Source organism: Medicago truncatula, chromosome 7, assembly GCF_003473485.1.
Source record: "Medicago truncatula cultivar Jemalong A17 chromosome 7, MtrunA17r5.0-ANR, whole genome shotgun sequence".
NCBI lineage: Eukaryota > Viridiplantae > Streptophyta > Magnoliopsida > Fabales > Fabaceae > Medicago > Medicago truncatula.
Genome location: NC_053048.1, coordinates 35,531,971 through 35,546,274, shown reverse-complemented (window position 1 = coordinate 35,546,274; position 14,304 = coordinate 35,531,971). Strand labels below are relative to the sequence as shown.

At 31.5% G+C, this 14,304-nt stretch overlaps 2 protein-coding genes across 3 annotated transcripts; one reads left to right on the top strand and one right to left on the bottom strand.

Moving 5' to 3' along the window:
- Positions 1–2,434: 2,434 nt before the first annotated feature.
- On the bottom strand, positions 2,435–4,599 carry LOC11427498 (putative FBD-associated F-box protein At1g61330). The gene is made up of 3 exons (XM_003623826.3): positions 3,628–4,599; positions 3,355–3,504; positions 2,435–2,794 (listed from the first exon to the last, which is right to left on the bottom strand). Exons 1-3 carry the CDS (start codon positions 4,597–4,599, stop codon positions 2,435–2,437), a joined length of 1,482 nt encoding a protein of 493 aa, XP_003623874.1.
- A 2,556-nt stretch (positions 4,600–7,155) lies between these two features.
- On the top strand, positions 7,156–14,050 carry LOC11436929 (SPX and EXS domain-containing protein 1). Of its 2 annotated transcripts, XM_003623825.4 has the most exons (13): positions 7,156–7,656; positions 8,732–8,842; positions 9,164–9,202; positions 9,335–9,427; positions 9,521–9,637; positions 9,958–10,053; positions 10,328–10,441; positions 10,715–10,768; positions 10,991–11,038; positions 11,741–11,891; positions 12,824–12,989; positions 13,207–13,276; positions 13,359–14,050. In XM_003623825.4, the coding sequence occupies exons 2-13, from the start codon at positions 8,744–8,746 to the stop codon at positions 13,605–13,607; spliced, it is 1,296 nt and encodes a 431-aa protein (XP_003623873.2). In that variant the 5' UTR covers positions 7,156–7,656; positions 8,732–8,743; the 3' UTR covers positions 13,608–14,050. The 2 variants fall into 2 exon arrangements, with proteins under 2 accessions (XP_003623873.2, XP_024627231.1); XM_024771463.2 differs by lacking the exon at positions 7,156–7,656 and having other exon boundaries at positions 8,735–8,842; positions 9,164–9,197.
- The last annotated feature ends 254 nt before the right edge of the window (positions 14,051–14,304 follow it).

The following is a 14,304-nucleotide window of genomic DNA, read 5'->3' as shown; positions in this document are numbered from 1 at the left end:
ATTGGGACGGAGGGAGTATGAAGTATTTTCTTGAGAATAATTTCTATGCACCAAGAAATGATGTAAAACTCTTTTTACACGTAATCAAATAAAATCACACCAAAGTGTTACTTTTTTTTTATAACTTACATTCTAATATACTAGCGCAAAAAGACGAGCACACATATGTGCGGCTTTTCATTTTTTATTGCGCTAATGTGTGTATATTATCAAGATATTTTATCAAATTTATGTGTATATTACAAATAATATTTTATATAAATTTTTTGATATAGATTAATATTATATGTATAGATATATGTGATTTTCAAATATAACAAATTTAATAAACCATATTTATCTTTTCATATTAACAACAATAATATAACAAAAATAATAGAAATTCTTTTTTTTTTTTTAATAACACCAACAACATAACATTATTATATGTGTGTGTGGTTTGCTAATTTAAACCAGCAAAAAAACATGAAGGTTCAAGTTAGCAAATGTGTACCTTTTCGTGTGGCGAAGCATTTTTAGTGCAAAAAGATGATTTGCTAATTTAAACCAATAAAAAAAACATGAAAGTCCAAGTTAGCAAGTGTGTACCTTTTTGTGTGGCGAAAATTTTTTAGTGCAAAAGGGGTTGTCTGTGAAGGTGTCAGATGGAAAATCAAGAATGGTATAAATATCCTAATTTTCGAAGCGCCTTGGCTAAAAAAATGGAGGTTGTATCTCGGGTGTAGGACAATCAAGCGAGGTAATCCAGCAAGCAAGAGTTCATTCTCTCATTGATCACAATAATAATAATTGGAATTATCATTTGATTAATTACTATTTTGATCAACACATTATTTAGAAAATTCTTAAAGCTCTTCCTTTTCGTCAAGTTGAAGAGGATAAATTAATTTGAAGAGTTGAGAAAAAGGGCATTATTATGTTAGAAGTGCGTACATATTGTGTATGGAAAATATAGCAGATAATTCTCATTTGTTTCATCTGGGTAATTGGTCTAGTATATGGAAGCTTAAAGTCTTCTCGAAAGTAAAAAATATGGTTTGGAGAGTTTGTAGGGGTGCTTACCGACACGAGCGCAGTTACTGGACAAAGGGGTTAATTACATATCTTAGTGTGTTACGTGTGAAGAAAGTTATAAAGATGTGAGTCATGTGTTGTTTGATTGCCCGCGAGCAAGGAAAGTTTGGCAAGACAATTTGCTTCTAAGCAAGGTGAATTCGGTAATGCTAAATAATAACATAACAACTGCAACCATTTTTGCATTGTTACAAGAGTTGTCACATGCTCAAGCTCAGTTGTTTGCAAGGGTACTTTGAAGTTTGTGGAAAAGCCGCAATTTACGGTTATGGTAGAATGTTACAGAAACAACACATGCCATTTTGGAGCGCACGAGGCGGCTGTTATTTAAATGTACAGAAGCGAACATAAAAAGGCAGCAGGGTGGATTGGTTGTTGTATCAGTTGGGTCGAGCGCATATGTACAACTAACAGAGGTTGAGAATAATGTTGTGCAACTTGTGTAGGCTTGGTGGCAGAAATATGTTCATGGTAGGCTAAAATGTTTGATGTGTCGTTTTTGGATGATTTAAATTGTGTTGGTTTTGGTTTTTGCATTCGGGATGAGGCTGTAAACTTTATAAGAACAAAAACAATGTGATTGAATCCGGTTTGCTCAACAGATGTTGGAGAAGCTCTAGGACTCTCACATGTTATCCGATGGGTGCTTGAACTACAACTTACAAATGTGGATTTTGAGTTGGATGCAAAAAAGGTTGTATATTACTTCAATAGAGGTATAAATGATATACCTGAATTTGGAGCAATAGTGGAGGAGTGTCATAGAAGTTGTGAACTTTAATTTAAAAACTCTAAGGTAGAGTTTAGTCGGAGTCAAGCAAATGAGGTTGCTTACTCTCTAGTTCGAGAGGTCACTGTCTTAGTTGGTCTCCATATCTTTAATGATGCACCTCTTTATATTTTGACTTTGATTATTAATGAAAAACTATAAGCTATATATTTTCTATCTTAGTTCTACGGTTCCAGGTCTCAGTAATTTGAGGCAGACTGAAACTAAGTAAAATATAATGAATAAATTATTAAATCAGTATTGAAATTCGGATTCTCTTGAACGATTCGACCTTAATTTCATTAAGTTTTTAAGCTCGGATCATTAACTAATTTGTAAACATAGTGTCTCCAAATGAGTCTTAAGACACTTTGTATCTTCCTAACTTGTGTTTCATCGTTATAGCCTAGAAGGGGGAAAAGTATGGATGAATGAAAAAGAAGCTAGTCATCAAAGTAAAAAAAAAATATAAAGAAGAATACATAACAAGTTTAACATTGAAATATATAATTGTTTGTAATACTAAAAACACCATAAAATAAGCAAGCACATATAATGCTAAATTGGCACAGTGCCATTATAACACCAAACTCAATTTGCATCTGTATGAAGCCAACGTTTTGGATGGGTTGGATTGTCAAAACTCTTATCAACGTACTTTATTATGACCCTTGTTGATGCTGCCCAAGAACCGAAAAGTTTTACATATTTTGCTACATCTTCTCCTTCAAACTTGCTACTACCATCACTCTCTTGTGAAATTAAAGTCAACCTCTCCAAAATTGTTGCTCTTTGCAAAACTATCTTTACCAACTCAAGTTCTGAAGGAAGAAACTTAAAACTCCTTATCACCAGAACTTTGAGCTGAGTAAATTTGTGATTACAGTTGTTAAGTAGAGGCTGCTGGTTCAATTTCCAATACATTCCAAGGTCAAATATGTAATCATTTAGCTGCATATATAGTTTAAAGTTAGACTCAAGATAAAAAAAAAAAATAAATATGAATTATTCGAGAGATCAAAAGTATGCTTCAATATTACAATTATATAGTTTTATTATAAGTCGGGTTCAATAAAAAAAAAAATTCTAGATTTGCAGTATGTGCTATGTTTTTTTTTTTTAAATAAAAAAAAATCATTATTTTTCAATCTTTATTTATAAATAATGGTTTTACTTCAATGGTAATAGCATGTGTCTATTTTTTCTTCACCTTTCATATTTAGCTTTATTTTTCAATCATTATTGTAGAGTTTACTTCAAACTTAAAATTAGGAAAAAATCAATATAACAAACAATTTTAAGTTGTTAGAATTACTCAGTTAGCCCGTGAAGGCTTGACCGTCATAGGTACTATGTGACACCAAAAGAAAATTATCGTGGATTGTTTGAGATGTATCTAATAAATATGAATCTTAAAAAAGAAATACAGTTAGACTTTAGATTCATTCAATCAAAAATAAATTTATAGATATTATTGTCTAGTTAGTTAAGAATGAATAGACAGTACTCACATCAATGAAAAGTTTCACCAAGGATGGACAATTTTTCAGAAACATGAATATGTCATATGGATTGCAAAACACTGCCTCATCCGTAAACAATTGAAGCTCCAGCAGATTCTCAAAACAATATTGAGCTCCTTGTAATACCCCAGCCACACCCTAAAATGGGGCATCAAATGGTGATAATAATAAATGTATAACATGCTATAATCTTTACGAAATTAAATGAAATAGTAAAGAATTAAATGTAATTAAGTATACTAAACAAACATGTATATTTACCTCAATAAGTAGAGGTGTAGTTGTGAGAATGGAAACATTAGAGAGATCTTTGACTAGAGCTTCCAGCGGAGTGGATTGAATGTAGTGTGTGGATGGTATAAAGTAAAAGAAAGCCTCATACAATTTCATCCCTTCAGCAATTCGAACAGTACAAAAATTTCCATGATAAAAAATTGAACGAAGAGTTGGTGAATCAATTTCAATCTTTTCCAAGTTTGGGCATTCAACAAGTCTCAATTTTTTGAAATGTTTATTTTCTCTAGCATTTAAGTTGAGATTATTAATTGTAGAGCATTTAATCAAATCAATAATTTCAAGCATTTTACAATGCTCAATCAACACATCAAACATATCTTCGGTAATATGGAGGTTACACAGACTTAGTGTTTGCAGAAATTGCAAACCACTCGGAACCTCGATTAACTGAATTGCACAATTAACTAATTTTAGTGTTTTTAATTTGTGAAGTGCGTTAAAAACACTAAATTCAACCGTGAAACCAGGTTGGTAAAGATGCAACTCAAGATCTTCTAGATTTTTTTCAGTACATATATATAACCATCTTTTAAGCAAAGCTTCGATTCCAATGGAATCGATGTGTAACTTAAATGTTTTGATTTCGTCACCTTTGTGAGAATTGAATAAATGATCAACCATTGCTGCCAAATCTGGTTGACTGTATCGCGAATGGAAGTCACTATCAAACAAGAATCGACGATTATAACGCCATGAACTTTTGTACCTAGGAGACACGGTTGATGCAATTACAATTGCATTTTTTATTGGTAGGAAAGTGAAAATATTTTGAACAATATTCTCTGGAAGGTTATCAGGTGAATCGGTTTTATTTTCTTCAGGTGATTTGTTTTGGTTTTCAGAATTTTTCATTGGTAAAGAGACAAGAGAAGCCAATGAAGAATGGAAGAAGAACATTGCAATGAAGAAAGGAATAAGAGACAAAATAATTTCCATTCGATTTATGGTGTTACCACTAAAACGAAAATGCAATGACTGAACATTGTAGGTCTTTGAAATTTATAGACTAAATTTCGATAATATTGACAAAATTATTTAATTGGATGCGTTTCTTTTGACTACTTTTTAACGTTTTCTATAAAATATAAATTAAAGAAAAAAATAAATTAATGAAATAAAATTTGAATTAATGCATAAAAGATTAAATAAAGAAACAAAATTTAAGAATAATTCATATTATTTTAGCGATTTTAAAAACATTTATTAAAATGTAAGGATTATTTTTCAAAATGATGCAAAATGTAGGGACCAAAAACATATTTAACCTTAAAATAATTGGAACCCACTAACTGCCACATCAGCATTTCGTTAGAGAATTAACACCAATGACTAATTTTGATAACGGAGATAAAATGTGAGGATTTTAAAAACATTTAATGAAATGTCGGGACTTCTTCAAAGGACACAAAATGTAAAGACTAAAAACATATTTAACACTAAAATAAATGAAAAGACCATTAAATATATTACAATATTCATATTCAAAAAATACTTTTTTCATTTATTTAATACTTTGACTATTATATATAGATATACTTCGGTCCTATATATAAGAAAAAAATTCTTTTGTTAGGTACATTGAATAATTAATGTATCTCGTTTACAATGAAGACCAGATACATTAATACTTATTTTTAATAATACACGCTATCATTCAATTATTTTTAATGTTTTTTAATAAATAAGAATAAAAAATTATTTTTCTAAAAAGTCAAAACATAAATTCTTAGATTATTATTCCCAAAAAAATTACATTCAATAATCAGTGTTAATAAATTATAGATTTATTTATTCATTTATTTTACTTTTTCTATTTAAATATTAAATATTTCAAAAGTATAATTACTACTCAATATTTATTGTAAATGATTAATTATATATTTACGTTATTTTAGACATTTTCATTAAAAACTATTTGTTTTTTTTAATGCAAAATCAAATATATATTTATATAATCTAGAAATTCATTTATGAAAAAAGAAAAACAAAATACTTAACGGGACATAAATCTAAACCCATTAGAATAAAAAGAAACAATTGTTCAATTTGATCCTATAATATACGCGATGTCTGAAAAATGACCCTCTGAAATAAAAACACATATGATAACCTTTTTTTTTTTTTTGAAAGAACATACGATAACCTTGTAATTTGATATTCTTCCTATTTTTTTTTTCCTACTATAGTATACATATGGTCCAAAAAATGACCTAGATGTTGATATTTTTTATTTTTTATTTTATAACTTTTTTAATGATTTTTTCCAGGCATGTTTAGGACGTTAAAACATGACCTTTTTTAAACAATTCATATTAATTTGTTTCTCGTTAAAAAACTCTAAAATTTCATTGTGAAGGTTTTTATGATATTCTAACCATACCTAGAAAATTACCGACATAGAGTATACGCTTACTCGAAACAAAATTGCAATTTTACACATTTTAATTGAAAAATAAAAAAAAGATCGAAACAACTTCAAAATGCTAAGAAACTTTGAAGATCCTTTTAAGGTATTTTTATAGATGCCTTTGCAAACAATCAACTCAAAATTGAATTTCTAGGTCGAGATTTCAGTTGTTTTGTTTTGAGTTTTTGACGCTTTAAAAATTTATAATTAATTTTGTATGGTTGAATAATTGATTTTTATTTGTGGAAAGACATATTTTAACGTCCTAATTATGTGTGGAAAAAATCATGAAAAAATTCTATTTGCATATCACTTTTCTGGACTTCACATATATTACAGGGTCATAAATAATAAGAATATCAAATAACAAGGTTAAAATTTGCGTTTTTATTTTTTATTTTGCAAGGTCCTTTTTCAGATTTTGGGTATATTACATGGTTAATTTCAGCAATTAATCCGAATAAAAATGGTGAGAAATAAAAAAAATATCCTTATATTACACAAGGACTTCATTCCTATATTCTTGAATACAAACACTCTTTGTCACTACATCACTCCAAAAATCAATAATGCACATGTCAAGAAATCAATTACCTTGTTGATCCTCTATTTATTTCGCTGATTGATTCTTTACCAAATTTATAGCACGTTGTTGCACTTGAACTGATTCACTAGTGATACACGTTAATGACTTTGATCTAAACAAAATTTTAACAGCATTAATGACAATGAGATTACTATTTTCTCCAAACATAACATGTCCTTTTACATGCCTTATATTAGATTCAACTCGAGTATTTCTACCAAGTATTTTATTACAAGTTATAGTTTAACATGTCCACTAATATCTACTTTAATATGTGCATTTAAAAAATAAATTAAAAAAAATGGAAAAGAATAAGAATCACATAATTTGAGACGGTGAGACCAAATTTTATCTACTTTCTTTTCTATTTTAATCGTGGAATCCTTCCCGAAAAAAATAGATAACCATTTTTTTCCTCTAATAAGAGTCCTTAATATGTTAAGGTCTTTGTTAAGTAAAAAACTCCTGTTAAAGACGCTATGAGGTTTTGATGTAGACCCCTCACTTGATAGAATTTTTGGTGCAACACTTGAACCACCGTTAGTTCCTAGAATCTTTATCTATAATCAGATTATCAATATTTTTGGACAAATAGAGGATTATTTTTGGATCCAACGAATAACTGTTAAAATATACAACACAAGCTGAGGGTTGGGTTCAAATCACGGTCACCTGAGTTAGGAGTTAAACTAAACAATTGTTTGTCCTAAGAATTGCGAACCCATCTCTCTCTCTCTCTTTGTCTTGTGACATCAGAATTTAGAAGTGAGAATGTTTTGGTAACACAGACACAGAACAGAGTGGCGGTTAAAAGAACAACACTGCCACTTCCACGCTTTTTGTCCAAATCTCAATGCCAACATTGTAAGCAAACAACATTTTCTTTGAGATTTACGCAACATCATCATCATCGTTGTTCCCTTTTGTCATGTTGCTGTCATCAACAGTTTCCCATAATTCTGTTGTTTTCAGATCGGACTCACTCTGACTACCACAACAGGTAATTCATCTGATTGATATTTCAGAGGTATAAGGTCTTTCTGAATCATGGGTCATTGTCAATTTTTGTTTTTGATGACTTTTTTTTTTATGTGGGCTTTTGGGCATGATTATGTTTTTGTACTCTGTGATGAGATTGATTTATCGTGCATGATGGTTTTGGAATTTTATTGTAGAATTGGAAATGGATTTGTTTTTATTAGTATTTCGTCAAATGTTTGGACTTTGAATATTTTGATGTGGTGTAGCTTACAATTCATTGAGGAATTGGATTTGCTCCAATTGTAGTTGATGCTAAAATTTTGTGCCTTTTCATGTGGGATGCTTGGATTTTTATTTATAATGTGTGTGTGTGTGGGGAAGGGGGGCTTTATCTCGATAGCTCAGAATTCTCATTTGGATGATTCCATGGGTCTTAACCCTTGGGCTCCCGAGGCCCAAGGGGAAGGGGGACCTTGATAACCGGAGTTTGACTTGCAGGTAAGTTAAGTCTGGTTAATGATTGTTCCAGCTAGGACTCAAACTTGGGTTCTCCTTAACGATTCGTCCTTAACTTGAGCTCATCAACCACTTGATCTCAATCACTTGGTTTCTCATTTCCAGGAGTTTAAACAGCCCAATTTATATGTGCTCAAAATTGATTACTTTAATGAATTAAAAGTTTCTGGTTGGATATGCTATAATTAGCAATTAAGGTGCGACCCTATTGACAAAGAGCAATGCGATGTTCCTGAACATAATTTAGCCGTAGAAGCTTAAATACAGCCAATCTTGGTATTGTATACAAGGAGATTTCATGCATGCCTTGGGTTAACTTGTGCCAGGATTGACAATGGGATGGATTACATTTTGACAATGACATAGGTGCTAATGAGCTATAAGCAAGAAATTATGAAATTTTTGAAGCAAAATAAATTTAGTCTAGATGAAAATAAAATGGAATTGTAAATTCTATGTGGAGAACTTTAACAGTGATTTTTGATTATCAAGTCCCTCAAACTTTGCCCCCAAATCATTGTCGTCTTTTCCTTTTAGTCTCGACGCACTTTTTGACCAATTATTTTTTGTTTTTGCAGTCGCAGACCTAAATGGCCTACGATAAAGCAGTGCTGTCGGATACAATGAAGAATATGATTTCACCCATTCAAAGTGCTGCGCCATCTCCTACTTTTCTATGGAGGTTCAAGGTCTGTTAGGATATCATGTATAATCTGCATAGAATATTGTTGTGCTCTATTTTTAATTGCAAGCTAGTCTTTTGTTGCAGCATCTGTGTTATAGTGATGTTCTTTGGTGATGTTATACAAACTATTTTTTTTTTTTAAATTTCTGGAAAATGATTTTTTTTTCCCTTCAGATTCAGACTGAAATTTTAAATATGTTGAAGTATCAGATTGTTGTCTATTTAATTGTATTCCTATTTTAGTTGCATGTCTGTCTCTACTTTATCTGTTATTTTTCAACTCCCAGTGTTTATGAACCTCTTGCGTGCTCATTTTTTTCTTCAGGTGACACTCTTTCTGATATGGGCACTTACTTGCTGTAAGGTTAAATTTTGTCTCTCCACTTAATAATATTTACAATTGTCTACGTACCAGTGAAGATCTCTTGAGAAATTTCCTCAGCATTCATTTACCTATTTCACGTCAAGTATTAAATTTTTTCTGCTCTTGCATCAGATTAGTTGGGATTCTGTCATGAGAATGGATGCTAAATTGCGAGACCTGTTTTTATATGAGGCATTTTTGTATTACAACCCTCTCCTACTTGTGGTGAGTTGGGGGTTAATCATGCTGTTTATTTTTTATGTTGAACACAATTTTTGTGAAAACTTTGCTTGATGATTTTTGCTGTTACTTTTACAGACTATTATGGTCTGGCTTTGGGGAGTGAATTTATGGGTATTTCTACAATCCAATGTAAGCTATCCCAAGATTTTTGATCTTGATCAAAATCACCTTACCCACAGAGAAATATGGAAGGTAGTCAAGTTCTTTACCTTTGTTTATGAGAAATCATTATTCAATACTAATTACTAAGTGCAAAATGCTCTACGTTGTTTTTCTTGATTTTCAATTTTGACAATTAATATTTCAACCATGGAGTTGTTGTCTGTATCTGGTTCCCCAAAATATATTGGTAATCAAAGTAATTGTTGAAGTTGTGGGAATTCAGATAAAAGGAAAATAGAAGATAATAACTCTGAATGTTGTGTCAACAAGATGATGCCAATACCGTAGATTTAGAGCATAAACTCATATGCATGTTTATATATTAACTTCAACTCTTGTGTTATTTTCAGTGTAGTACTTGGATGACAATCATTGTCCCTACTAGCATGACTGCTTATCTCTATCTCTATTCTCATGGGGAAGTATCGTTGGCTGCATCTCAACCAGTTCAGTATCTGCTCTGTTCTTTCATTCGTTGACTTTTTGATATACATGTTTTTTTTCTTCTTCCTTTTGATATATAAATATAACATATAGATGTAATTTCATTCTATCTGTTGGTGTTGAGGGATTCATTAACTTCTTAAATTATTTGTTTAAGGAACAATGGAAGTAAATTTTTCTTATATACCAGCAAATGGATTGCTTCCTGTAATCCTTTCTATGATAATCTTTTTCTTCTACCATATATTCTAATCATGTAATATTTACATATTGCAGGTGCTTCTCTACATTTTTGTTGCAATGGTCTTGATCTTTCCCTTCGATATTTTCTATTTGTCCTCTCGGTACTTCTTTTTGAGGACATTATTGCGGATAGCTTTCCCTTTGCAGGCAAGATTCTTGACTATCATGCGCGATATCGAATTTTGAGGGTTTATCTGCTTTTCATTACTTTTGTAAAGCCATGCAACATCTCCAGTAGGTTCCTTTTAGTTTATTGATGCATAGACGTGAAGTTAGCAGTCTGAGAACCACTAGTTTGGTTTAGTGGTGTTGATATTTTAGGTGTAGTTTACATCATTAGATTCTGTAAGCTTGTCAATTGATGTTCTTATATAAAGCTTATCATTTGGCTCACAAATAACGGTTCTTTTTTTCATACAGCCAATTTCCTTTCCCGACTTTTTCTTGGCTGATATTTTAACCTCCATGGCAAAGGTACAGTACATAGCCTAATGTACATTCATTGCTCTAATTTTCTATTAACTTTGCAAATGTCAATTTCTAAGTGCTAAGAAATTTATATATTTAGACAGTCATCTTACTGCTCTGCTAATTTTTTTAACGAAAAAACCTACTACTGTGATATTTTCTGATATTTTTGTGTTAACAATCAATTCCTACATTTAGTTGTGGCTCCTAACTGCTCATTTCATTCAGGTGTTTTCAGATTTGGAGCGTTCAGTTTGTAGAATGGTAAACAGACAGGTATGGTTTAAATCAAACTTGTAAATCTATGTTTTCTAGTAAACATTGTCAATATACGTGTGTGTGTGTGTGTGTTGAATACATATTGTATGGCTATTTTAATACGTTCATGTATTGCTTTTAAATGGTAAGAGACCAAATTGCTCTAGATTTTGAATGGGCGAACTTCTTTTTTCCTTATACTTCAATCATTTTTCTCTGTTTTTTCTTTTCAATTTTTTGAAGAAACTGTATTATTTATGTATTGGTTTATTTATTTTTGTTTAATTTTGATTTCATTTCTTATTTTATTTTTTTAATGTGTTCGAGATACGGTGACAAATAGTGTTACCTAGAACTAAAAGTCTAACTTAATGAGTTTCTTTTCAAGTTATTATAATGAGACTCATCAAATAGAAGGTTATTTTTTCCTTTCTTTATTTTTTAATTGTTTAATTTTCCTTAATATCTTAATATTTATTACTGAGAGTCTGAGACAACATTGGGTTCATAGTTCTTACATTCCTCTATGTTTATAATTATCATTTGCATTTATAACTTTGATTTAGTCAATGCTAAACTTGGTAAAACACTACAGATACATCAAAACTCTTTTCCATTCCTTGTCATTGGTTGTCTGTTCGGTTTGATGTATTTCCTTGCATTTTGTTCCATAATAGGGACTTGAAAATAGTATTTTCATTTTTTATAATATATATTCAGGTTGCCACAATTGCTTGGCTTGAAGCTGATTCAGTTTGTGGTAGTCACTCAATTGCGATACCAATAGTTCTTGTTCTTCCTTATTTATGGCGTCTATTGCAATGTCTTCGCCAATACAAAGATACCAAAGAAAAAAACTGTCTCTTCAATGGTAATTTCTCGCGGCATCTTTTCCCCTTGCTCTCCTAATAATGTAACATGTCATGGATAATAGTTCATTGTTCATTTTGACAAAACTTAGTTTCTATTTGAATATTATTAGATTTTGGACTTTAGGCCTAACTCAACCCCAAATCTAGGAGAAGAGAAGAGGTGAGAATTAACAAAAACTTACAAGGACAAATTTGTCCATATCTATAGTCTATGTGGGATCTCAACAAACACTCTCACGCTCGGTATAGAACATATAAAGTTTGAACAAATGTGAGTCACCTGATCATTGAGATCTTAACACCCACGTCTAAGACCGAACATCTAGAACATGGACAGGGTAGCCCAATAAAAGTTAAGGTTTAGGCCTAACACGATCCCAAAAGCTAGCTCAAAGAGGTGAGAATGCCTATATCTTATAAGGACTAATTTAGTCATATCTCTAGATGATACAGGATCTCAGTTCTCAACATGTTCCCTCATGCTCAAGATTAGACATCTAAAGGGGACATTAATGTCGTTGGCCAAATAACAGCAATGCTAACGAAGTTCTTGATAAGTTCTGTATACAGTTGAGTGTTATACTTTAGCTGTCATATGACTTGAGAGAATATTTTTGTCTGTGGAACTACAACACATTTTTTTTATTTAACTTATGCGTACTAACTGCAAATTTATTTATTTTTAACCACATAAGTTAAGGACCAAATAACCACTCTGAACATAATGTGCTAGATCAGTCCTTAACCATAAGTGTAAGATCCCCTTTATAGTGTCCAGCATGACTTGTGCTGTGATGTGTAATCTATTGTTGTAAACATTCTCTAACACTCATGGCACATGTATACTTTAAATAATTTTAATGAACTTGTGATCACAATTACAATTGCTTAGTTTCCTAGTATTCTAACTCCATTTGCACTTGTTTTCCAGCTTTAAAATATTCGACAGCAATCCCAGTAATTTTTCTTTCTGCCCTTAAATATCATGTCTTCCCTGAGAAATGGACAAATCTTTATCGTCCGCTGTGGCTTCTCTCAAGTGTCATTAATTCACTCTATTCATTTTACTGGGATATAACCAGAGATTGGGATTTAAGGTACCAAATCTACCATCTTTCCTTTTCATGTTTACAGTAACAAACAGACCTTATAATTTTGTACAGATACATCTATTACTTATGCAAAATATCAGTTTTAATTTCATTAGCAACAAATAATGAAAGAAGTTGACATTCACATAGGTGCCCAAATGGAATACATTCACCCTGATTTTTCTCTGTAATGAAATTTGTATTTTGTTTCCTTGTCTAACAGCGGCTTTTCACGCATATTCAAGTTCAACAAACCAAGTCTAGTTTCCAATGTGTTTTATGGACGGCAATGGGTAATAACCTGATTAATGCATATCATATTGCAACATATTTTCATTTGATTTGACAATGACAAATCTAATTTATGAGTTACAGGTATACTTTTGGGTAATTGGAAGCAACCTTATTCTACGTGGTTCATGGACATACAAGTTATCTGCTCATTTACGTCATAACTACCTGACGGTGTTTGGCATCACTCTGTTGGAGATGTTCCGGCGCTTCCAATGGGTGTTTTTTAGAGTTGAAAATGAATGGAACAAGATTACTCGGTCCGGTGTTCAACTCGCAGAAATTCCAAGAGAGGAGGAGAAATTGCTAGGCACGAACATTCATGATGTATAGAGAAACTCAGCCAAACCAAATTTTGCCTATGTCTTCATACCATGGCTAGGACTAATTCAAATTTTCAGTTAAAATTATTGTTGTAATCCCAAAAAGCATTTTCCTTCATGTGTTCTCGGCCTACCGACAGAAGGGAGTTTTCATGCATACATACATGCAAAGATGCTTGGGAAGAGACTCTTTTCAGACCATTTGTACTTGATGGAAGTCCCAACAGCTCAATGAAGATGAAGAGCTGCAACAAGTAGTAGATGAGAACAGTTGTGGCCATGATGGACGTTGCTTTCAATTTTTTTTCACCCTATTTGTTTGTGTTACTTCAAATTAGACGAGCATTTGTAACAGGGAAAAATATGAACCCAAAAGTTGTTTGCTGGGTTAAAAAAAGTTAAATCAGGATACATACACTTTTAATAAAAAAAATAGAGGTTGAATCAGTTAAACTAACTTATAGATAATATCAATCATGCCATTAAGTTTGATTAATGGATCTTGCTTGACTCAAGAATAAAATACTTCGAAAATTTTCCAAACATGTTCAAAAGATATGCATTTCTGTATTGGGTTGGGAAATGATGTTTTACACATTTAAATGACACATGTTTTGCTTAAATGGGGTAGCAAATGCATCACAACCTTACAACCTTAGCCATCCCTTATGTACACACAAATGCCAACACATTCAAGAGTAGAGGAG

Excerpts from the sequence above, each read along its gene's own strand:
- LOC11427498 (XM_003623826.3), bottom strand. The coding sequence starts at position 4,599 with ATGGAAATTATTTTGTCTCTTATTCCTTTCTTCATTGCAATGTTCTTC. Across the intron at positions 3,505-3,627 it reads CTACACCTCTACTTATTGAG|GGTGTGGCTGGGGTATTACA; the intron begins GTAAATATACAT and ends GCCCCATTTTAG. Across the intron at positions 2,795-3,354 it reads TGGTGAAACTTTTCATTGAT|CTAAATGATTACATATTTGA; the intron begins GTGAGTACTGTC and ends CTATATATGCAG.
- LOC11436929 (XM_003623825.4), top strand. The coding sequence starts at position 8,744 with ATGGCCTACGATAAAGCAGTGCTGTCGGATACAATGAAGAATATGATT. Across the intron at positions 10,442-10,714 it reads GGATAGCTTTCCCTTTGCAG|CCAATTTCCTTTCCCGACTT; the intron begins GCAAGATTCTTG and ends TTTTTCATACAG. Across the intron at positions 11,892-12,823 it reads AAAAAACTGTCTCTTCAATG|CTTTAAAATATTCGACAGCA; the intron begins GTAATTTCTCGC and ends CTTGTTTTCCAG.